Source organism: Mustela nigripes, chromosome 7 (assembly GCF_022355385.1).
Source record: "Mustela nigripes isolate SB6536 chromosome 7, MUSNIG.SB6536, whole genome shotgun sequence".
Taxonomy (NCBI): domain Eukaryota; kingdom Metazoa; phylum Chordata; class Mammalia; order Carnivora; family Mustelidae; genus Mustela; species Mustela nigripes.
Window position 1 is genome coordinate 6,165,727 of NC_081563.1, and position 23,507 is coordinate 6,189,233.

The window sequence follows — 23,507 nt, forward strand, 5'->3', positions numbered from 1 at the left end:
GCAGCGCTTAACAGACTTGCTGACGTCATGTCATTAAACCTCAGTCCCCTCGTCTGTGAAAGGGAAGTCATCTCAGCACCACCGGAGAGACGATACCGCAGGCCTCAGTAAGAGGCTGCTGTCAAAAACGAGGCCCGTGGGCCCTGCGTGGGAGGCTGGCGGGGTCCGCCCCACGGGGGACACGAAGGGCCCAGCGCCATAGGTGGAGCTCGGATGTCACTCTGCTCTGTTGAGTGCAAGGCACGTCAGGTGGTGGCCCTGGTAGGGGCTTTGTGACCTTGGTGCCCTGTGGTACTGCTGGCTCTTTCCCCTCATGGGACTCAGGGGTCCGTTGGCCAGAGCTCCACCTTCTGTGGGCTTGCGGCGCCCAGCAGCTAGGCAGGGAAGGGGGATGCTGCCCGTGGTCCTGGTTCGGGCCAGTGTGCCCGGCCTCTGTTCCCTGAACCCTCAGTGGGTGGCCGGACCTCAGCCAACTCCCTCCCCGCCCCCCCGGCCCCCTGCCCCCAGAGCTGCAGCAGGTCTGGCTTTCAGGCTTGTGTACAACGCGGCATGAGGGTGGGGCTCCCCCGGCAGTGGACTCAGCCTTCTGGAAAATACCTGTTCGTTTCCACAACTGGAAATACAGGAAGGTGTAAAGAAGAAAATCGGTGCTGCCCGTAATCCCAGCGCCCCCCCCCCATCTTACCAATTGTATTACAGTGATTTTCTTTTAGACTTTTACTTACCTGCGTGATTTTATGTGGTTGAGGTTGTACACGGTGTGTAACGGACATACTTTACCCAGAGTGAAACTCAGGGACTCTCGAAGCCTCTGGTGAACGCTTGACTACATTTAAAGGAGCCAACTCACACATTGGCCACTTTCTGTGACTTTGCACCTCACAGACTTCTGACACTCGGTTTCTTCAGGAAAGAAAAGATGCACGCTGGGGGGCAGGAGTCGGACAGCTGACCTGCTTGTGCTCCTGTTCTGTCCTACCAAGGACACCAGGACCCTGGGGCGTGTGCTTCCGTGCAGACCCCTGGCCCGCCTGTCCCAGCGCCCCGACAGTTGGCAGGCACCGCACTTGACCCTTGAAAAATGCGGGTGTGAGCTGCGTGTGTCTGCTTACATGGGGGCGTATTCTGATAAGTGCAGGATAGCACTTAAATGTATTTTTTCTTATGATTTTCTTCAATTTCTCTCTAGCTCTTTTAAGAACACAGGAGGTGGCGTACATGTAACGCACAGGGGTGTGTTAGCCGATTGCCCGCCTTACCTGTGAGGCTTCTGGTCAGCACTAGGCCTTTTGTAGTTAAGATTGTGGGGAGTCAGAAGCTAGATGCAGATTTTCAACTGCAGGGGTGGGGGTGGCACTTGGAACTTCCATGTGGTCAGGGCTCAACCGTATTTGAAACATGAGGCAAAGAAAAAAGGGAAAACAGTTTATCGATGTCTTAGAAAAAGTTCTCTCTTTTCTAAGTCATTCTCTCTCAGAAAAAGTTCTTCTGAACACATTTTTTCCCCAAGTGCTATAGCATTGTTCCTTGAAGTCTCTAACATGTAGAATGTTGATAACCACCTAAATTTTTATCCATTTCAGATTGGCCACATCGACGGAGACCCCAGCCGCAAAGGAGCATTTCCCGTATCATTTGTGCACTTTATCGCTGACTGACTTGCTACTGAACAAAAACACTTCTTTTATCAGTTGTTACGTTCCTGTCTGTTATTGGTACCAAAATTCTTGCCAGGTGACCAGTTTCATGAAATGTCTTGTCCGGTAGCCCACTTCTCTCTGACCCTGCTCTTCTCTTTTACAAGCTCAAAGGCAACTTGTATGTATAAATGAATTGTTTTTATAATTTGTGGTTTTCATGAAATATTGCCATACTTTTATTAGGGAAAAATTGAATTTCCTAAAAGGTGAACTGAAAAGTTATTCTAACTCTATGTAATCAAGATCTTCTGTCTACAGAATTAGCTGAACCTAGAAGGACCTGAGTATTAGACATTCTTCTGGCCTTTCCCTGTCCCGCTGCTAGAGTCGGTGACCCTCAGTGGAGGTTTTTAGGAAGTCAGTAAACTTGCTTTAGAAGTAGCCCAGCCCTGGACTTCCTAGAGGAAACGCTATCAGTTCACCTTTAAAGACATTTTTTTTTTTTTAAGATACACTTAAAAGATTTCCTTTGGAATCCACACGAGGTTTAGTTAAAGCAACTTGAAAACTTACACCTTAGCATCGTGCTTTCCGGCCCTAATTTGTGAGGTCGCAGCTCTCATTGTGTTCTGCATGTGCGTGTAGCCTGTTGTGAGCGGTCCCACCTAGCACACCCGCCCGTGGTTTATTACCGCGTGTGGTAATAGCAGCTAATTCAGTTCCTGTTCTAGAAACCTGCATTTCCTGAATTTGGTTAAAAACTAAGGATGATGGATTGCAAAACCAGTTCTTTAAACTAGTTTGTATAAGCTTTAGGTGCTCTGGAATTCTGCTTCTCCACCCTCCCGCGTGCCCCAGCAGAGGACGGTGGGCCAGCCCCACTGCTCACACACACCTGCTGTTTCCCACGGAGCATACCTCCGCCTTCCCCTTCTGGCCCCCGGAATGTTTCCTCAATTTAGTGTCTTGTATTTATATATTATACCAACAGGAATGGTAGATAGACTGTTTTGAACTCGAATCTGTCCATCTGTTTGTAATCAAGAACATAGCTGAAATCTGTAGGTCCCAGGTAATAAAATCCTCCCGAACAGACATCCCAGTTCCACAGCGGAAGTCCCATGACGTCATTCTTCAAGAAGCTACTGGGCGTGGGGGGCTTGGGTCGAGTGCCAGAAAATCGGAATTCAGTAGTTCGTGAACTTGACTGTCATATCTCTATTTAGTAATTGTGAGCATATGACTCTTGGCAGGAATATTGGACACTCTGGCACTCTTTGAGGATAAATAGGCCTTGAATGCCCACTCGGATTGGGACCAGGAGTGAAAGGGTAAGCGTAGGTCTGGGCTTGGAAAGCGAGGCAGCGATGCCTCCGTGGTGACGATGGTACATTTGATGGGGCAGCCCGTCTTCATTAGGCAAGACCCTTCTAAGTGCAGAGCTTCTTCTTTTTTTTTTTTTTTTTTAAATTGCGTTATACTTCTTGTTGCTGTTATAAAGGAAAACAGCACAAACTGGAATGTTTTATGATGTTGTGTGGCGACTGCTTTTTAAAGCCTCTCAGAGTTCCGGGTAAAAATGTGTCAGCTCTGTAATTAAAGTTTGTTTTTTTTTTTTTAAAGCACTACATCTGTTTTCACTAATTGTTAATTTCTGTTGTTCGAACCCTTCATTTAGTTAATTCCCTCACAGATTTAAGAAAGTAAATAGATTTTGCACAGCGCACTTATGTGTATTTTAACACAGTCCTCTCGCATCTGTGTCTTATAATCAGCCTTTTGGCCACTTGGCGCCAACTACCCAAGGAAGTGAAGTGGATTCCCGGCACCCTTTCACACCGGTCCCAGACTAATCCAGCACGCTCACTGGTACAGAACTAGCTCAGAAATACTTCCTCCAGTTGACAATTCGGTGGTGCTACTGTGCAGTAATTACTACTACTCTTGCCAGAGGAGAAATTATATTAACCTCCCTGATAACATCCTTTCCTAGTTATTTGCTCTCTGCAAATTAAAAAACAACTGAGAGGAAGGAAAACCTTGTAGATAACTATTTATACTTAAAGTTTACGTTTCATGAACCTTCGCTGCAGGATTCTGGCATCCTGCGTGCTGTCTGCCATCAGATCGGACTCGTAGGGGCGAGGGCTCCCGCGTGCAGACTCCTGGGTCCCGGGTGGTGCGCCCCGGGGCGGGGAGCAGCCTGCGCAGCCGGGAGAGCGATGTGAGATGTACGATACTCCATTCGTTCACTTGATTACTTCGAACTAGTTGCAGCGCAACTGTATATATTGTATAACCCGAATCAATTCTTATTTTCGTTGTCTGTAATGCGGTGATTTATAATTAGTTTATAATTAGAGCATGTTCAGTAAGTTGACTCCTCCTGTTCACTAGTCATTTGACTGGAAAAAAATAAAATACTTTTAAACGGACATGGTGTTATTTGTGATGCTTTTAATCCTTCAGGCCCTACTGCATATGAAAATGGTCCTGTAGAAAAACCCACCGGCCCACTGTACAGGAGATTCTTCACGCTATCTGATGCACGCGGTGACCTTTCTTCTCTGAGGTAGAGACTCTGGTTGACCAGCATGGCATCCTGACCTACACTTTTAAAGGTTTACTTTTTGTGACCTGAGTTGGCCGTGTCGCTCTTCCAAACCAGGGTGACCAGAGCTCCCAGCCACGTGCTGTACAACCCACAGCAGCGGCCTCCTCAGAGAGCCCTCTCTGCTCACCCACTCACTGCCTGCACGTCTGTCACACTTAGGTGTTAGGCACATTTGGGTTTAAAAGCGACAGAGGACGGGTACCTGGGGGGCACAGTCAGTTAAGCGTCTGCCTTCGGCTCAGGTCGTGATCTCGGGGTCCTGCGTTCGAGCCCTACATCAGGCTCCTTGCTCAGCGGAGAGTCTGTTTCTCCCTCTGCCCCCAGCCCGGCTTGTGCTCTCTCCTGATCTCCTCTCTCTCTCATAAATAAAAGTGACAGGAGAGGTTTCTTTTTTAGTCCCAGAAAACAGACAACCTCATTGAGACTTAACTGTAATAAGACATTTTAATAGAAAAGCAAATGACCACTATTTTATACACTGGTTTTCTTCAGAAAATCTCAAGCAAGGGATCACTTTCGATCTCCAGAGTAGTTCAGCACTACAGATGGAAACCTACTGCCCTTCCGCACGAGGCTGGCTTCCACTGGGCTGCAGAATTCAAGCTTTCTCAGATGTTAACACAGAGTCAAAAGCGGTGGATAAAACTTTGCAGATGGCTTGTGCCTGTTCCTGCGGTAAGTGAAAAACGCACAGTGAGACTTCACCGACCTCTTCCTAAATTAGCGTGGCCAGCAAATACATAGATGTGCCGCTCTCAGCACCTCCCCTCCACCTGCACACCAACAGCTTTGGGAGGGCTGGTCACCACGTCCCCTGGACCGCCTCCTGTGCTCCCTCTGGGAGAAGCCCCTGCAGGCAACGTGTAGGAACTGGGCCTCTGGGGACGACTGTGACAATCATAAGGGGCTGCCCTGCCCTTGAGATAACTGCACAGGTGAGTGCTAATCCTGGCCCAACTGACCATGCGCAACAGGTCCAGGCAGCCGGCCGACCGCCGAGCATCAGCCGGCCCAGGGCTGCCCCGTCTCCAGCCACTGAGAACACTGGCTGGCTCCTCTGGCTCTACCCACCCCCTATGAATGGGACCAAGCGAGGCTGCAGGAAACCTCACCAGGCTGCTGCACTGGTACACCCAGAGGCTGTACTCCTTGTTGCTGGCATCGGTGGTCTTCAGGGCTAGTAAGCTTTTTCCTGCCCCCAGGCCATCGTCGTAACATACCATGCGAATGATTAAATACAGAGCATGCCGGTGTAAGACGTCCTGGGAAGTCGGGGAAGGAAAGCGTGACATATGGGCATCTTCTGAGCAGAATTTACTCTGAGGCTCTGAGCAGAATGTATCTATGCATCTGGCAGAAAACAGTGGTAGAGGTTTTCTTCCCCGCAAAGGGATATTCCAGAATGGTCAGTTACGGGGCTGCCTGCCTTCAGGGTTAGCCCTTCCTACTTAAGATTCCAGAAAGGAGTAGGATCTGAGTTCACAGTCCTGTTCTTTGTGCCCAGCATCCAAGCTGACAGATGCCCTGCGCCGAAACAGGCTCCTAAGCCAAGACTGCATCAGGGGCCCACAGTGGGGGGTGTTGGCTGGGGAGGCCCCACCATCCAGGAGCAGCACAAGGAGGCCTCTCTTCAGTCACCCTAAGAAATCGATCATTTTTTTAAAACCAGCTGCCAGGATTGTTTACCAACCAACAGTTATGCAAATAAGCAGAGACTCCCAGCCTGGAACCCCCTTTTCCCCTAATAAATTCTATTACTGGGCACCTGGATGGCTCAGTGGGTTAAAGCCTCTGTCTTCGGCTCAGGTCATGATTTCAGGGTCCTGGGATCAAGCCCCACAGCGGGCTCTGCTCAGCAGGAAGCCTGCTTCCCTCCCCCTACCTTTCTCTCTGCCTATTTGTGATCTGCTGTCAAATAAATAAAATCTTTTAAATACATAAATAAATAAATAAATAAATAAATAAATTTTCTTACTTACATATTGATCTGATGATGATACTTTTATACCATACTTAGAAACTCCCATGATAAATTCTTCCTCCAGAGGAACGAAAGGCAACTTTCCATCTTGCTTTGAAATAAAAATAAATCACGTGAGCTACATTAAAAATCCATAAATCTGACTAGTCAAGTTTAACATCTGGCTATCACAAATCCAAACCCTTTCAAGAACGTGGGTTCACAACAGCCCAGCAAAAACTGTTCCTCAAAGAAGCAGAAAAACTGTCACCAGGGTTTGGTTTGGTTTTGTTTTCACAGTCCACAGACCTGAGCAAATTTCACAGCCATTTGTCTTGATGTTATCCCTAATCTAAAATGGCGATCCCTCTCACAGATCCCAGCCAGGCTTAAATATTCACATTAGAAAACTAAAGGTATTTAGCTGTCAAAATACTCAAGGCTTGTGCTGACGTCAGCACAGGAAACCATCAGGAAAGAGGGCTGCAGGACCCACTCCTGAAAGCCATTTTACATCCGTCCCAGTCGGCAGGCATGTCAGCTTGCCCCCACGTCCCGGGGCTGTGAGCCTGATGCGCGGTTCCTAGGAAACAAAGCGGCAGGTGACAGCTGATGGCTTCCCTAGCAGATTATCCAGGTTTATCCCCTAAACCAGAACGCTGCTTAACTTGCCTAATGCACAACAGAACGGAGAGCGGGCCATCAGTCCATGTCCGTGCTCCGCTGTGTGGAACCACCTGCCTGCGTTGAAGAAATTCTAGTAAAGCAGCCGTGCCCACATGCCCCGATTCCTGGGTCCTCACGTGGCTACGGGAACCTCTGGCCAGTGGTTTCTCACAGGAGGGCTCGAGCACTCCAAGAATCAAGAGCTGGGATAACACCAACTCGAGTGTGTTGAGGGGATTTTCACAGGCCCGAAGTCTACGGCCTGGAGCAGCTCAGCAGTCCTGACGGCAGGAAGCTAATCCTCGCGCGCTTCTGGGGCGCAGATGTCATGAGCGACCTTTTCAGTGTCATACTTCGGGGAGGGCTTGCTTGCACCCATTGGGATGACAGATGCAAACCAGACGCCAGGACACTGCCTGCACCCGGACCAGCAAAAGGTCTCGTGGGACGCACATTTGCCGGCTGCTTCCCCTCAGACGGGAGAGACTCCTGTGCTCTCCAAGGACACGGAGCCTCCAATTTAGTGACCTGTTCCTCCACGAGTCACCAGCCACACAACCCGAAGAGTAACCAGCGCTCTAAGAACGGGCGAGGGAATCTTCCCTTGGGGTAATGACCCTTCGCTTAAACAAACACAAAGACCTGCGATGGCATTTTCTGGAAACTCAGGAAGCACTAACTGTCTTTGGCCCATCCACTCCCACACTGGCAGGGGTACAGATCTTACAGTATCTGAGGCCCCGACTTCACACCTTGGCTTGGTCGTCGCTTTCATTCTTAATTTTCCTTCATAATCATTTCTTTTTTTGAACTTCTTGACCGGGGTATGTTTGGAAGCCCACCTCCCCTCAACTCTGGTTGCTAACGGTGTGAGGGCCCGAACACGTCACCTCAGCTAGGAGACCCGTTACTGGAGGGGCAGTGGCTAGCTGGGGGGAGATCTGGAAAGGCTGGCAGAAGTTTTCAAAGACAGACCTATGGTGCATATAACCCGTCACCGCGCTCAGCTCCTCATTTAAACAAGGCAGTGAGCCCCAACAGAGTAAAAAGTGCTATTTTTGAAAGAAAGAACTCTCTGTTCCCGTGGGACTCCCCATCTCTAGGCACCTGTGCCACCTATGATCACAGTGCTTGGTAAATATTTAACAGTGATAAAAGCGATTCTCTAGAATGTTCTAAAATTTAAAATTTTTTTTTTTACCTGGGCAACATCTATGTAATTAATGAGGTCTAGAGGCCCTTCAAGACTTTTTCCTTCAGAGAATTTCAGTTTCTCAATGGCACCAACATATTTTATCCGAAATTCCGCACAGGTATCTAAATTGTTGTTGCTTTGTCCTAAAGGTGAAAGAAAAACTGTTAACAGTAAGACTTCAAAAGAAATATCTACATTAGAGAGTATCCTCAATCCCTTCACAAATAAAAAACACTGTGTCATCAGAACTTAACCTTTAATGAAAATAAAAAAAAAAAATCTAATGCAGGATTACTTGAAGTAATAGGAAAGAACTTGGAATTTAACCTCCTCCTCCGTGACTCATAATATACTAGAAATATAAAAATCTCAATAAGAGGGGCGCCTGGGTGGCTCAGTTGGTTGGACTGCCTTCGGCTCAGGTCATGGTCCCGAAGTCTTGGGATCAGGTCCCACATCGGGCTCCCAGCTCCGTGGGGAGTCTGCTCCTCCCTCGGACCTTCTCCTCTCTCATGCTCTCTCTCACTCTGTCTGTCTCTCTCTCAAATAAATAAAATCTTTTTAAAAAAATCTCAATAAGAGTAAATTAAGGGCGCCTGGGTGGCTCAGTGGGTTAAGCCGCTGCCTTCGGCTCGGGTCATGATCTCAGGGTCCTGGGATCGAGTCCCGCATCGGGCTCTCTGCTCAGCGGGGAGCCTGCTTCCCTCTCTCTCTCTCTCTCTGCCTGCCTCTCTGTCTACTTGTGATCTCTGTCAAATAAATAAATAAAATCTTTAAAAAAAAAAGAGTAAATTAAAACAGGAGAAAAATAAAATGTCAACTAGATAATGATTGAGTACCTTCACGATACATGAAGATATTTAAGCTTTTTTTGGTTTTTTGTCCCTCTTTACTATGTTCACTGTTAACTTGTTTTCCTGACTCAGCAAACCTGGTCTACATAATAATAACAGGTTTTTTTCCTGCAGAATAATGCCAGACAGGAAGTCCCTTCACACGAACAGATGTTAGGGTACATGACACAGGCAACAGGCTGAAGAACCGTGTGCGAGGAAATTGATCCAGGGCCAACACGGCCACCATGCGTCCCCGTATCTGCCACGTTAAAGCGATACTCTGTGGCTACTTCTAGGTTATGCTTATGGTTAAAAAAAAAAAAAAAAGATGCCCACATTTTTAATATTTTTAAGGCCTCTAGACCTGACACTACCGTGCTCTCTCGTACGTGATATGGTTCCTGTCTTCATGCCACCCTCTGTTGTCCCCACTTTCCACAGACTGTTGAGTCTAGATTTTAAAGGGAAAAGTATAAAGACACTTTTTTGTAGACAAGAAAAGGAATATTTTTTTTGTATTTCCAATTAGATGCTAGCTGTTCTCTAGCCTGGGTTAGAAGCCACCTTTTGACCTGTAAGGAGCTACTAATCTCAGGTGGCTGCACGCACGTTTGCAACGGTCCGTGGCAGGGGCTGCCCTAAGGACTGTGAGCTCCCGCGGGCCCCCAGCGGCTGGGTCTCTGCGGAAGCAGCTCCTCCACCCTTTCAGTCCGCAAGAGGCTTCCCCTGCACCCCACGAGCCATGCAATTCCTGTAGAACTCACACTCTGCTACCCCATATCCTAAAAAGCTGGTCTGAAACCTCTGAACTGTCACCACGACATCGGCCACACGTTTGTGCTCCGGGCGCCATGAAGAGCCGATCGCCCCCGTGCAGCAAGTGGCCGACCCCCTCCCGCCAACCCACGTTCCACCAGATCTTGGGCCATTTCTAAACTCTCGCCAGACACGGCGGAGACCCAGAAACCTCAAGTGCGCGGGGATTCACCGCGCCCCTCGGTGAGGACGTGAGCCTCACGGAGCCGTCTCAGCTTCTCCGCACCTGAGCTCTTGGTCGAGTCCGTGTCGAGGCTGGCCACGGTGCTGGATCGGGAGAGCCCGCCGAGGCTGGAGTCCACAGACTGAGAGGCAGCAGACACACACAAAGGCAAAGAGAATTAGACATGTCTTCTCGCGAGTTCTCTGCCAAGTAGCCAAGTATTCGCATTACTCAACGGGGACAGCTGCATCAGCGTCGACAAAAGCAGGGCAGACTAATGGACTGGGGCAGATTTTTCTAAAGACAAATTTTACAGCAAACTTCAAAACCCAGGTAGCCCCACCTGCCCTCACCAGAAGACAACATCAGGTAACTGCGGTGTGGACACTCCCAGCATGAGCAAAGCCATTACCCCTGCCTCCTCTGAGGCCCCTGGTATTTGGGTCGGTGTGAAAATCTACACCTTGCTTCCACGTGATGCCCAAAAGGAACCCCGCGTGGCATGCAGGCGGCGAGTATGATTCTACACGATAAAACGAGCAGAGCTGGCCAGCGGGTGAGCGATTTACCCGAGGTTACATCAGGGAACTCGCCCAGCCCCCCTCAAGGTCTGCTGCTCCCCACCCACGTGCCTCTGCCATGGGTCCCATGGGTGCCTGGCCCGCTCGGTCACGTGCAGACCACCCGACAGACGGAGTACAATGACCAGGGCGAGATGTGAAGGAAAACCAACACGGTTGTTAAGCAAAACACGGAGACTCATGCGTGCCGGCGCCGCTTCCACAGAACCGTGCTCGGGGTAGGCTTTGTTCCTCTGGAAACGACATTCTGTGAAAACTTTTGATTTCACAGTCCCTCACTTCTTTGCACCTCAAGTCAAAATTAGATATTAGAAGAGCAAGATACTCAGATTTTTTGCATGTTCAAGAAGTGCATCGAGGCGAATGCGAAATGCATCAGGTCTTATAAACACGTCTTTTCCCTTTTCCGGTAACGGCCCTTCCTAGAGTAAAACGTACAGTGAGAGGAGAGCCGCAGGCAGAGACGCTCCCCGTAACGCTACACGCGGGACCGGACACTGGCAACGCCGCACACTCTCCACGGGAGCGGGAGGGAACCGGAACGAGGATGCTGCTACAGCCCGACGCGGACGTCCGGGAGGAGCTCACGCCGCGGACTGAGCAACAGTGAGCTTCTGTGCTCGGATCTGCTCGCCCACGCTGGAAACCACCCGGCCCCAGCGAACCTCTCTCTGCTCGAGCACAGCAGGAAGGGAGAAACTGGTCTGCTGTTCCCACGTCCCGAACAGACAGCAAGGAAAGCTTACCTCAACCTAAAGCACAAACCCAACCATCACAACTTGGCTTGGAGACCACACAGAGGGTCACCACCATCTCCGGCGGGAGTCCTCCCGCGCAGGGGGCCCCCCTTCTGCCCCTCTCCAGCCCCCAGCCCCCAAGCCAGAACGGAGAACCCAGGCCTTGGAGCTACCATCTCAAGCTACCAGCAAGTTCCCTTGGGAATCCGAAAATCTACTCCGCCGACAGCGAGCCATCGAGTCTCTTCATCCTTTCTCTGGTCTGGAAAATAGGAAATGGGCCTGACCAGTTTCCCAGGCTGAGGGCCTCACGCCAAGGCTACACAGCCAACAGCAGGGAGGGCCTTGACTACCTTTAGTTCAAAACCCTTCAAGAAAACTCCGTCTTTCCACTCGAAGGCAGGATTCCTAAAGCGTCAAGTTTCTATGGTTCTGGCTAGGAGCATCTCTGCTCAGCGAAAGTCCCGAGTGGCGGTCATGTGCGTCTCCACTCCCTGTGGTGTGGCCACTGGTACCCGGGGTGGTGCCCACGGGCTCCTCCCTGGCCTCATGGCGTCCTGGCACTCGCATGCTCTCAGGGTGGAAACTGAGAACCACGGACCGGGACCAGGGGTGAGGACTCAGGCCTCGACGGTCCCTTTGCAGTCACAGACCCCACTTCTTTAGCGTCCTAAACATGGCATTTGCCTCACGATCCAACTCACTTGCTATTAAGTAAACGGCATTCTGGTGGTGCGCACACACCCCACACCCCGGAGTTCAAGAGCTCTGCCCCCTGCACAGGCCTACAGTTCCGATCATGCAGAACATTCAAAAATCAGTGTTTCAGTGAGACCATTCACACGCCCTGTGCCATCCGGGTTCGTGAATTTAATCATCTCGGGAACTCTCCAGAACAAAAGAAAATTAAATTAAGCACAGACTGTGTCTCTAGTGCCAAAAATGAATGTCAAAACACACCGAGTCCAAGGTGGTTAGTATGCTTTGTGCACAATCAGTCAAGAGAACCCAAATGCTCACTGGGTCACGATTCCGGTCCTGGTTTCACCCCCTACCTTGCTCTTAGTACTGATTTCACTGCTCTGCGAACTGCTGCTACTGTGTCGCTTTTTGCCTTTCCGAAACATTTTTCACCATAGCTGGATCCCAACAAGCTCCCCTAGAAGAACAAATGGTGGTTAGTCAGAGCAAGAAAACCAACTTGAGATCACTTTATGCGCAACAGGAATAAAAATCATCAATTCCTCCCCTGGCCGCGGTGTATTCCTCCTACTGGATACAGAAATCGTTTCCTCTGACCATCGAATCTGGACGCTACAGCTTCATTCTTTCTTTCCTTTTAGATTTCAAAAATCTAACCCGATGTACCAAAAGGACAGCAACCTTCCTGTCGAACGTGGGGCTGTGAAAGGCTGTGAAATGCCTTTCATTGCTCTCGGAAGTGACAGACACACTCGGAACACTCAAGCACCTTTCTTCTCTTTAATCAGCTCAAGAATGAGCAAAAGAGGTACCGCACTCTTTTGCGGTACCAACCGAGATCCTGGCACTCAGCTGCTGTCTCGGGCTGGCATCCCGTGAGTCACGGCACTTAGCACAGAGGACATGGCTGCCTCTCAGAAAGGGGCATTTTTCTCAATGTCCTGAGTGATCTTTAAGTTAAAAGTCGACACAAAAATGTTCCCACGCGCCACCTCTCTCCCACAAGGCTAGCGAAGGAGGCGACCTTAAGTTGTCCAGAGTCAGTCTTACATGTATCCCTTTCTAAGTCATTGTTAATGCCCCGGAAACAAAATTTATCCTTGCGCATTTCACAGGAGCACATCTATTATACTTGAAAAATTACTGACTAATCTGCATAATAGTTCATGGTTCAAATGTTTCCAAAGATATTGTGTCACTTTTATCCCCACGACAACCTGGTGACACATTCAGGTGCTCCAGATGTTTTTCTTTTTTTTAAGGCTTTTCCTCGCCTGCGCTGCATACGATGCTGGCGGCTCCTAGCCGCTAGCCTCAGCGGGCCTCCGGAAGGGAGGTTATAATCTGCATTTTATAGATGACAGACCTGTCACCCATTTTTCAGGAGGCGTCACGAGTAAGATAACCTCACAAATTTTTACCGAAGATCGGATCCTACAGCGGGAATGATGGAATCTGCTTACGGTAGAATGAATACTACTTTATTGTCTTCAAAGGTCCCACAGCTGGCAGTGTGCACAGAGAACCTCCTCTCATTCTGACATGGTCAATTCTTTTCAGAAAATCGGGGTACCTGCTGAAGGAAAAGGAATGAGTCAACCATGGGGCAGTCACTGAATGTCCCTGCTCCCATCAGAAGTTTCTCCCACCCTATCTGGACACCCCATTCTCAGTCCACTCCCCAGGGTCTGACCTTAGGCCACTTGCCCGAGACTGACTCCCCAAGCCCAAGCTGCCTCTTTTTCATTAGCTCCATCAGACAACTTATTTCTAGGTTTTTGCTGATTCGTGAAGTAGCAAGAAAATCTGATTTGTTCACTCATTCCTGAGTGAGCATCTCTTAGGTGCTGGGGGAGATAACGCCTCTGACCTGACCTCAGGGAGCCCATTCTCAGAGGGATGAGACAGCCCAACGAGAAAACCAAACACATGGCTAGAAACAACTGATACAAGGAAAGCAAAAGCGAGTTCAGGAGAAGCAAGTTCAGGATTTGCAACTGATACAAGGAAGGGTAAGCATTTTAGACAAAAAAAGATGCTCTGAAGAAGTGAACAGTAAGGAGACCTGAAGAAGGAAGGGAGGGTGGCCACATAAGTGCAGAGGAAAAGCCTTCTGGCAGAGAGTAGGGCAAGTGCAAAGGTCCTGAGGGCACACGCCAGCTGCAAGGAACAGCAACAGGCCAATGTGGCTTTCACTGCAGCAGGAAGGAGGGAGAGGGAAAGATCCACAGAAGCTCTTGGAAACCGCAACAAAAGTCTGGGGTTTGTTTTGCATTTGCTTTTTTTTGTTAAAAAGCAATTAAGTGATAGGATGAGACTTCTGTTTCAGGAAGATGATAAGCTGCAGGTAGAGAACTCGCTGCATGGGATATAAAAAGAGGGAGATGAATTCTCAGGCTATACTGGGGATCGCTTGCTGCCATCGATCACCTAGCCTTCAAGGGACCATGTTCAGACGGATGAGATGGCAAGAGAGCCTTATTCCCAGATCTACACAAACTGGGTTAACCTAGCAGCATAAAGTGACATGTTAGCACTCTCTGATTGGTCAAAATCTTGGTATGTATTATATTTAAGGACATTGTATCTTAAGTGTGTGTTTCAATATATGTATGTTTCAATATATATATATATATGTTTCAATATATGTAATAATTTTAAATGCGATTTTAAAATAAAATTTGATTCTATTGCTAGTGAAATCCTGAAACATCCCTATAAGCCCCCAGAATACTAGAATGCTTTGAAAATCACCCCATTGGTATTTTCACGTCTTTGCAAGTCCTTAAGACTTTCCATCACCAGTCTAGGAGCTGAGGAAGGGAAAGGCATTTTATTAAAGTCTTTGAGATCTGCTGCTATTTCGATGCATATTCTTAAGCAAATCATTCTTGTCTCTAAATTATTCATGCATGAAAATGAGGCCAAAGATACTGATTATCACTTGGATGTTCCAAACTTGTCAAATGCAAAAATGCCTGACGCCAACCCTTCCGCTCCCCTTCCATATCTGCTCCACCTCTCCTCTCTCCCTTTCAGGAAATTCTAGCATTTCTGGGAGAAGCCAGGAAATCACCAACCGTGCAAAGTCCTCCAGGCCCCACGTGGAATGAAATACCAAGATCCACTGACTCTACCACCCGAACAGTTCACTCATCCATGCCTCGAACGGGCCATTGCCATCACTAGACCACTGCTGTGTAGGAAACTTTTTCATCAGCTGATGATAGCAGTGGCTGGATCCTGAACCCGTAACAATGCACAGATACACAGTTTGTCGTGCGATTTAAGGAATTTGTGTCCCAACGGGACCCCCTGCCACTTCAAGTCTACCACCAAGCTCCAGCTAAAATGATTTCTTTCAAACTCAAATCTGATGTCCTTATCGGGCTTAAAATCTTTCGCTGGCTCACCAACATTAGAGACCAAAGTCAAAGCGCCCTGCCAGGACCCACAAGGTCCTGCACGACGGGGCTCCTATCTACCTCTCTAGTTTCATCTTCCACAACCAGCTTCATACCTTATTCTCTCAGGAATGCAAAACGTTTCCAGGTCCTGAGCATGCACCCTGCTCTGTTTCCTTGCTTTGCTCCTGCCATCCCGACTGCCTGGACGGAATGCCCTTGCACTTTACTACTCACTTTCCAAGACTCAGTTCAGGCTGCTTCTTAACTAGAAAGCTTTGGCTGGACCTCTGGTTTGGGCTAAGGGACTGGTACTCCACACCTCGAGCATATACCCGGACCCTAGCATTAGCCTGCTGTTGCCTACTTAGAACTACCTTAGAACTATCTCATTGTGAGCTCTCAAAGATGGGGGCGAGGTAATTCACCTCTGTGACCCCAATGCCTGGCACAGGCTGGCAGAGGACATGCTTAATGACCTGAAGAACCTTCTGGGAAGATGACATCCAAAGAACTTCCTGTCTTGAACACCTACCGTGTACTGCCCAGTGCGAGGTGCTCCAGATACCCGTGACCCTCGCTAACGACCAGCAAGGGTGCAGTGGCACAGCCCCTTTCAAACGAAGAAGCCAAAACTCCAAGGGACTTGGCCAAGGTCGCCAGGCTACTCATGGATGGGGCCAAGTTCGGCACCTAGAGAGACCCCATCCTGCTTCCCACCTAGTCCGCGCTGTTCTGTTGCGCCTGCCACGTGCAGGTGCGCACGGTGACAGCAAACAAGACCCACTCCCCCCGGGCCCTTCGCGGCGAGGGAAGGGGGTAGGGCGGGAGGGTGCAGAAACCAACAGGAGCAGCACGAAAAGGCAGTGCTCCTCACGCCCCACAGGGCACAGCCTGACTCGGGAAACAGCCCCGCGGAAGCTCCCGCTCCCGCCGCCGAGTCCCACGGGGCAGAACCACACACGACACCTGTCGTCGCAGGAGCTGCCCGCCCACCCCAGACAGGAACGGCGCACCGGGGGCACCGCAGCCTCCCGCGGGCCCGCGCCGCGCCGCCTCGAGGCCTGCAGGGGTCGCGGACCCCGGGAAGGCGGGTCCCGGGGGAGACCGCGGCCCCCGCGGCCCCACCCATCCGCCCCACAGCGGGCCTCCCCACCCGCGCCGCCTCCGGAGCCGGCGTTCCCGGCCAGGCTCAGACCCGGTTCGGCCAGGGCCCGGCTCTCACCTCACGGCCGCCGGCGCGCCGCCGGGGCCGCCTGTGGTCGGGGTCAGACACCCAGGGGAACCGACACTGGGGCAGCCGCTCCAGTTCTAATTCCAGCGCCAGCTTTTCCGGCGCCCCCGGCCCCGCCCGCCGAGCCCCGCCTCCGAGACATCGCGCAGGCGCGGTCTGAGCCCGCCCCAGATCTCCGGGCTCCACTGGGGGAGGAACCTCGCGCCCTAGGGGCGGCGACCGGAAGTCGGGGGGAGGGGCCTAGCGTCGCGGGCGCCAGAGTGCCGGAAGCTGTGCCCTTGGTAGATGGGGTTTTTCTGCCATTGGCTCCCCGTGGCTCTGCTTTCTACTTAGAAGACTCCCGCCACCTGTTCCTCAGCCCCGCGTCGCCTTCAGACTTCCGAGATGTCTGCGATTCCTGCTGAGGAGAGCGACCAGCTGCTGATCCGACCCCTGTAAGGGCCCAGCGCGAGAGGGAACGGAGCCACGGGCTGTGGGAGGCGAGGCGGGGTGGCCGGGTGTTGGCCTTCTAGGTCGCCCCTCGCCGGCAGGCCTCTGGAGCCGGCCGCGTTCCGCAGCTGCCGGCCCGGCCTCTCAGGCTGAAGGGGTTGGAGAGCGGCGGATCGGAGCGGGCCGGCTGGGGGGAATGGGACTTGGCTTTATTTTTCGATCTCAGAAGATGCCGCGGGGGCGGGAAGAACAGTCGGGGCCCCAGGGCGCTGCAGAGTGGCGAGCCTGGGAGGGCGCTGATGCTGGTGGCGGCGGGATGAGAGGCGGACCTGGGTTAGGCTGTGGCGGTGTGGAGAACTGAATCTGTTCGCTCTTTCCTCCAGGACTGGACGTTTGCCAAGCAAGGTGCGAAAGAGGGAATCGGTTAGCTGTGAGTGTGGGCGTTCTGACTTCAGACCCCCCAGAATAAGACAGACGGGAGAGGGAACGAGCAGAGGTGTTAAGGACAAAAGCTCAGCTCTCGGTTGTCCGTGAGAAGGCTCGTCTTTCGGTGGCGATGGCCTTCTGCCCGGGAAACGCTTTGCAGATCTGGAAGTGGGCTAAGAGGGGGAAAGAGCCGTGGAGAACCTTTCCTGGTAGACAAGCAATTTGAATTCACGGACATGTAATTAGATGCAGGTTAGCCTCTCATTCACTTGTGCATTTTTCAGAAGGCAGACGGCGTCTGCTCATCCATTCGTAAGGACTAGTTGAGCACCTCCTGGGAACCGACCGCAAGTTTCCCACTGCCTAGTTCACACCTGCCCTCTCTTCCTGTGTTCAGCAGACACTGACCGAGTGTCCAGCACCGCACTAAGCACTGGAGATGCGAATAAGACAGCGCCAAGTTAACTGAATTCACCCTTTCAGAAAGAATTGCAGTGCAAAGTGAAAAGTTCCGGAAGGACAGTTTGGAATAATAGGAGACCCTTACTTTGGGTCAGACTTGGAATTCAGTCCCTACTCTCTCACTTGCTAGGACAGCAACTTCCCCAAACCTGTTTTTCTCACATGAAATTAATATGGTCTCACTTACTGTGAGGATCATAGTAGGTGCTCAGTAAGTGGTGTATTTTGAGTGTATGTACACGTCGGCATGCACTGAGTGCTGGGAGAGTTATGGAAAAGGGATTTCTACAAGTTGAGAAGAGAAGGCTAGTTCCTGCATCCTGGAAAATACAGTGCATGACCTGAACCTTAAAGAACAAGTAGGAATTGAAGACAGGTCAAGTGCTGGGCAAGGATGTTCCAGGCAGCAGAAGTGGCACAGGTGAAAATGAGAGTGGTCACAGTTTGTGGCTGGTTTCCTCATGGCTGTGGCTGAAAGATTAGCAGATGAGGTGGGAGAGGCTTTCAGGGACCAGCTTGAATATATACTAAGGAGTCTGTGTATTTATCATGTCCGTTCTAGGGAGCCAATGAAGGGCTTAAGCATTGAAGGGATATAATAGGAACTGTGCTTAGGAAGATCACTGCTATCAGCAGTGTAGCAGATGACTAAGAGTGGGTTTGGTGGTGGGAATCCAGGAGGACGAAATTGAAATAATGCCGGTGAAAAGCAGTGAGAGCTTGCAATGAATGAAACGAACATCAGTGAGTTGGAAAGAAGTAGGTTTCAGAAACTAAGGAAGTGAAATCTTTATTTATAGTTTTGTAGCTCCTCGGATATATTGGAAGGGGTATTTGTGGAGAGGAGTGTTAGGATGCCTTGGATCCCTGGGTTGGGCAACTGGTAAAAAGTTGTGTTATTCACTCGAGGAGTGCGGGAGCTGGGGCAGGTCTGGAATAAATTTGGGAATTCTTTTGTTTTATAACAGCTTTATTGAAATATACTTTGCATACCATACAACTCATTAGACGTGTACAATTCAGTGATTTCTGCTATATTCACTGACTTGTACAACCATCACCACTGTCTAATTCCAGAACATTTTGTCATTCCAGAAAGAAAGCCTGAACCCGTCAGCAGTCACTCTCTTTTCCCCCCAACTTCCCCAGCCCCTGGCCACCACTCTCCTTCTCTATAGATTTGCCTATTCTGGACATTTCCCTTAAATGAGATTATATAATATGTAACCTTTTATGACTGGCTTCAGCTTCTCCCACTTAGCATAATGTTTCCAAAGTTTATAATTTGGGAGTTTCTAGTCAGTATTTCTTGAGATTTCTTCCATATCAGGTGCTGCAGCTGAATAGTAGTTAACAACATAGACGATGTCTCTGCTCATACGGCATCTTCATTTTCATAGTGAGGAACAAACCGTAAGCACGTAGATGGAGTAACTTCATGTAGTTATGTTATGATAGAGTTGTGCGAAGGGCAAACGAGAGAAGGTAGTCAAGAGGAGGCTCAGGGACGCCTGGGTGGCTCAGTGGGTTAAAGCCTCTGCCTTCGGCTCGGGTCATGATCTCAGGGTCCTGGGATCGAGTCCCGCATCGGGCTCTCTGCTCAGCAGGGAGCCTGCTTCCCTCTCTCTCTCTCTCTGCCTGCCTCTCCATCTACTTGTGATTTCTCTCTGTCAAATAAATAAATAAAATCTTTAAAAAAAAAAAAAAGAGGAGGCTCAGAAGGCGACGTTTGGACTGAGACCCAGATAAAACAAAGGAGCCAATCGTGTCAATATCTGAGGGCTATTCTGGGGAAAAAACAAGTTAAAGGGACTTGAGGTGAAAACTGGTTTGGCACATTTGAACATAAGGTGCCTGTGTGATAGCCCAGGAGAAAGAGCTAAATGCCAAGTGTATTTCAGAGGTCTAGAATTCAGAAATCCATCTGGGCTACAGATATGGACTGGGAAGTCATCAGCATATCAAAAACCTGAGACCAAAGATCACAAAGCCTGAGAAGTGGGCCAAGGAGAGCCCCTCGCAGTACTAACATATGAAGTGTGGGCAGAGGCGTCTGAGTATGAAGGAAACTCCGGAGGAAAACCAGGGTCACGACTCAAATGTCAAGGGAGAAGCTCTCAGAGAGGGATGTCGGCAAGGGGTGACGGGCTGCGCAGGGAGCAAGGCAAGGGCGGGAAAGGCTATTTGCACTTGGCAACAAAGAGCCACGTTGCAAGTACAGATCCAGGGGAGAGGTTAGCCAAAGCCAGCCTGCGGGGAACCGAGGGACGGGAGGTGAGGAACCAGCAGCGGGAGCGAGCACAGCTCTTAGGGGGCTGGGGAAAGGAATTACGGGACTAAAGGAAATCAGAGTGGAAGGATTTTAATTTTCAGGCAAGAACACAGTAGCACGTGTCCGTTGTGAGGCGAAGGTAGATGGGAAGGGCAGAGTCTGTGAAGCAGCGGCGTCCGGGGCCTCAGGAGGACAGAGCATGTAGAGTGGAGAACGTGGTGGCAAGATGGGCCTGGGACAGTAAGCGAGCTCGGCCGTATCGCTCCGGGAAAAGTGGAGGGAGACACAGTGCTGCTGGGTTGGTAAGTGAAGTCGAGGAAACAGGCAAAGATGAGCTGTAGAAGGCTCTTGCCTCGAGTGAAGAGGAAGATAGAATGGGGAACGGGGACAAAGTTTGAAACAGTTGCTATGGAAACCAGAAGAGGAAACCGAGCTAGGGATGCTTAAGAGGTTGCCTGGTGGGCCAGTGAGAGCGGGAGGCCAGGAATTCATGGTAGCGCGCGGTTGGTTGATTTTCTGTATCAACATGGTGCCCCGCGCTAGGGTCTCCGCTTGGGGAGCCACCTCGTGTGTGTCTCCCAGGAAGTGGCCCAGGTTCCTTGAGATCACGGCGTTTCCATGTGCTGCACTGTGGTATTGAATGAGTGAGTGAAATGTTACCTAGATGAGTGGGGAAAGACATCAGAGAAGGTGAGGGGCTGGAAAAACAGGTGAGGTTGAACTTCAGGTGCATCTTGTGATAACTGGAATTTAAGGCTGTTGTACTCATTTAAGAAGAAAGGAAAATCGTCGAAGTGCTTGGCATCCAGTGTCTTGAAATAAGAAGTTAGAGGGCAAAGGGACTGAAATGCACGGCTATGAATAAAATGTCTATTTAAATTTAAGCTATAATGTAAAATGTAAATACATATTATGCTCTTAAAGGCAACAAAAGAATTTTGAAGTGCTTACAGGTTTACATTTAAGTGCTAATCCTGGAAGTATGAGCCCATCGTCTGCATAACTGCCAGATTTCCATTACATCATGATTTAACCTTAACCTTCAGAAGACTGAGCTTAACCTTGGGTTTCTTGTATCTGTGCCATCTCCTCTCACCAGCTTAGCAGCTGTAAAATCCCTCAACTCCCAAGGGTCACTTTCCATCTTTTCCCATTTAGACATGTTCTTCTCTGTCTTTGTGTAAGTTTCTCAAACTCTTAGCTGCCTCAGATAAGTGCTCTCATCAAATGGGGCATAATTTACATTGTAAAAATGTTTGGATTTATTGGGCTTGATTTTGATTGTTTTTAATCATCTTTTCTTCTTCCCTTGAATGTTTGCAGTGGAGCTGGGCAGGAAGTAGGAAGATCATGTATTATCCTGGAGTTCAAAGGAAGAAAAATAATGGTAATTATGTTGTAGTTGGGACAATGGTATGACTCTTTCTGGTTGGGGGGTTCGATCTTTTCTAGAACTGTAGTTCTCTGTTTAGCTCCCAGAAAAATGTCATAGTCGGTATATGTAGTCTGTGCTGTAACGTGAATGTAAGTAATAGTGTACACTTCGACTTAGTAATTTGACAAAGCATTAAACTGAGAAGATGTAGCCTAAGATTGTAAAATTGTCAACCAGGTCTCCTGAACTATTGCTTCTTCGAGGTCCCTCTTCTACTCTTGGAGGGTCGAGCCAACCTAACTGCCCTCCCAGGTGCCCCCACCCCCAGTGGCAGAGCGCCAAGGAACTGGGTGCCCACGCCCACGGGGAGCTCCAGCAACCCCCGTGCAGCCTGGAGTGACAGAGCCCTGGTTCGGCAGCTTAGATACCTAAGTTTGCATCAGGGCCCCTGACCTTGGGCAAGGCAGTCCGGCTCTAAGCCCATTTCCTTCCGTGAGAGACAGAGGGATTAGAAGAGATGATGACATAGTCCTCGCGAGATAGGTACTTCGAAGGCTTGAAGGCTCATGGTGTTCTTGTGGTCCCACCTCTCTGCTTCTCTGAATCATTCCAGAACAGGCAGATGTCAGGTACCATTGGTTTTTTAGTCATTTATTGTATTACTGTGCTAGTAATGTCCCCGGAATGAACAGGTAAGTCATGAATGGCTGACTTTAAGAATTCCTTCCCCATCGCCTTAAAATATTTCAGTTGCTCTCTTCTGGAAAGTTTCCCATTTCTGATTACTCTTCTCACTAGAGCCAGATCTGGGAGTAATGAGTCCATAAACTTAAAATGCTCACCATCTTCTGATACCAAAGTTTTTGAACAAGAGTTCACGCATTGTTAGAGTGACCACAAAAACTAGCTGAAGAGAAGGTATCTTTTATCTTGTATCCTATGGCTTTAATGTGATCTGTATTTTCTATTTGTTTTGGAAATTGAGAATTGTTAATGGCATATTTGAAATGTTTAATAAGAATTGCATCGCGGATGTTACTGTATACAGTCCTTCTTGATTATTGTGTTGGTAGATTGTTATGAATACTGGCTATTAAGCAAGTGTTAATAAAACGTGTAGGGGATTGTGATCCTTCTCTCTGCTCCTTCAGCTGGATTGTGGGATCCACCCTGGCCTAGAAGGAATGGACGCTCTTCCTTATATCGATTTAATTGACCCAGCTGAGATTGATCTCCTGTTAATCAGTCAGTAAGTTATTTTCTTTATTAACGACTTTCTTTTTCAAGAACTATTGCTATAAAGATCATTATCAGATTTTAAGATTCTGATGTTTTATTTTATTTTTAAGATTTTATTTATTTATTTGACAAGAGAGTGAGCACAAGCAGGGGGAGCAGCCAGCAGAGGGGGTGGCGGGGGAGCAGGCTTCCCGGCTGAGCAGGGAGCCCCATGCGGGACTCCATCCCAGGACCCTGGGATCATGACCCAAGCCGAAAGCAGACGCTTAACTGACTGAACCACTCGGGCGCCTGATTCTGGTGTTTTAGAAGCGTGTTTTCTGGGACACCTGGCAGCCTCAGTCCACAGAGCATGTGGTTATTGATCTCGGGGTTATGAGTTTGAGTCCCACGTTGAGGGTAGAGTTTACTTAAAACAAAATTTTTTTTTAGGATTTATGTATTTAGAGAGAGCACACGAGAGTGGTAAGGGTAGGGGCAGAGAGAGACGGGGAGAGAGACTCTCCAGCAGACTCCCCCCACAGAGCACAGAGCCTGACATTGTGCAGCTGGTCTCACGACCCCGAGGTCATGACCTGAGCCAACACCAAGAGTCGGATGCTTAATCAAAAGAATTTTAGGGGCGCCAGGGTGGCTCAGTTGGTTGAACTTCTTTTTTTGATTGTTTTTTAATTGGGCCATTTTCCACCACTTATTTTTCAAAGGTCAGGCTTTAGTTTATTTGTTTGCTTTTTCTTGCAACGTATTCTTTGACTG

General features: G+C 49.4%; 3 protein-coding genes across 6 annotated transcripts in view; 2 read left to right on the forward strand and 1 right to left on the reverse strand.

Moving 5' to 3' along the window:
- Positions 1-4,075, forward strand: part of ASAP2 (ArfGAP with SH3 domain, ankyrin repeat and PH domain 2) — a 110,738-nt gene extending 106,663 nt beyond the window's left edge. The window contains exon 28 of the mRNA XM_059407516.1: positions 1,584-4,075. Coding sequence (XP_059263499.1) covers positions 1,584-1,658 — 75 coding nt within the window. The 3' untranslated portion in view covers positions 1,659-4,075. The remainder of the gene's footprint in view (positions 1-1,583) is intronic.
- Positions 4,076-4,684: 609 nt separating this feature from the next.
- ITGB1BP1 (integrin subunit beta 1 binding protein 1) lies at positions 4,685-16,694 on the reverse strand. Of its 4 annotated transcripts, none has more exons than XM_059405124.1 (8): positions 16,540-16,694; positions 13,332-13,483; positions 12,264-12,367; positions 9,954-10,032; positions 8,082-8,218; positions 6,234-6,326; positions 5,367-5,516; positions 4,685-4,924 (listed from the first exon to the last, which is right to left on the reverse strand). In XM_059405124.1, exons 3-8 carry the CDS (start codon positions 12,333-12,335, stop codon positions 4,853-4,855), a joined length of 603 nt encoding a protein of 200 aa, XP_059261107.1. In that variant the 5' UTR covers positions 12,336-12,367; positions 13,332-13,483; positions 16,540-16,694; the 3' UTR covers positions 4,685-4,852. The 4 variants fall into 4 exon arrangements, with proteins under 4 accessions (XP_059261107.1, XP_059261106.1, XP_059261105.1 ...); XM_059405123.1 differs by having other exon boundaries at positions 13,374-13,486; XM_059405122.1 differs by having other exon boundaries at positions 13,332-13,486.
- A 74-nt stretch (positions 16,695-16,768) lies between these two features.
- The window catches only part of CPSF3 (cleavage and polyadenylation specific factor 3), a 45,224-nt gene continuing 38,485 nt past the window's right edge, over positions 16,769-23,507 (forward strand). Inside the window, exons 1-3 of the mRNA XM_059405126.1 lie at positions 16,769-16,982; positions 21,461-21,524; positions 22,664-22,761. Of these exons, the coding sequence (XP_059261109.1) occupies positions 16,933-16,982; positions 21,461-21,524; positions 22,664-22,761 (212 nt within the window). The 5' untranslated portion in view covers positions 16,769-16,932. The remainder of the gene's footprint in view (positions 16,983-21,460; positions 21,525-22,663; positions 22,762-23,507) is intronic.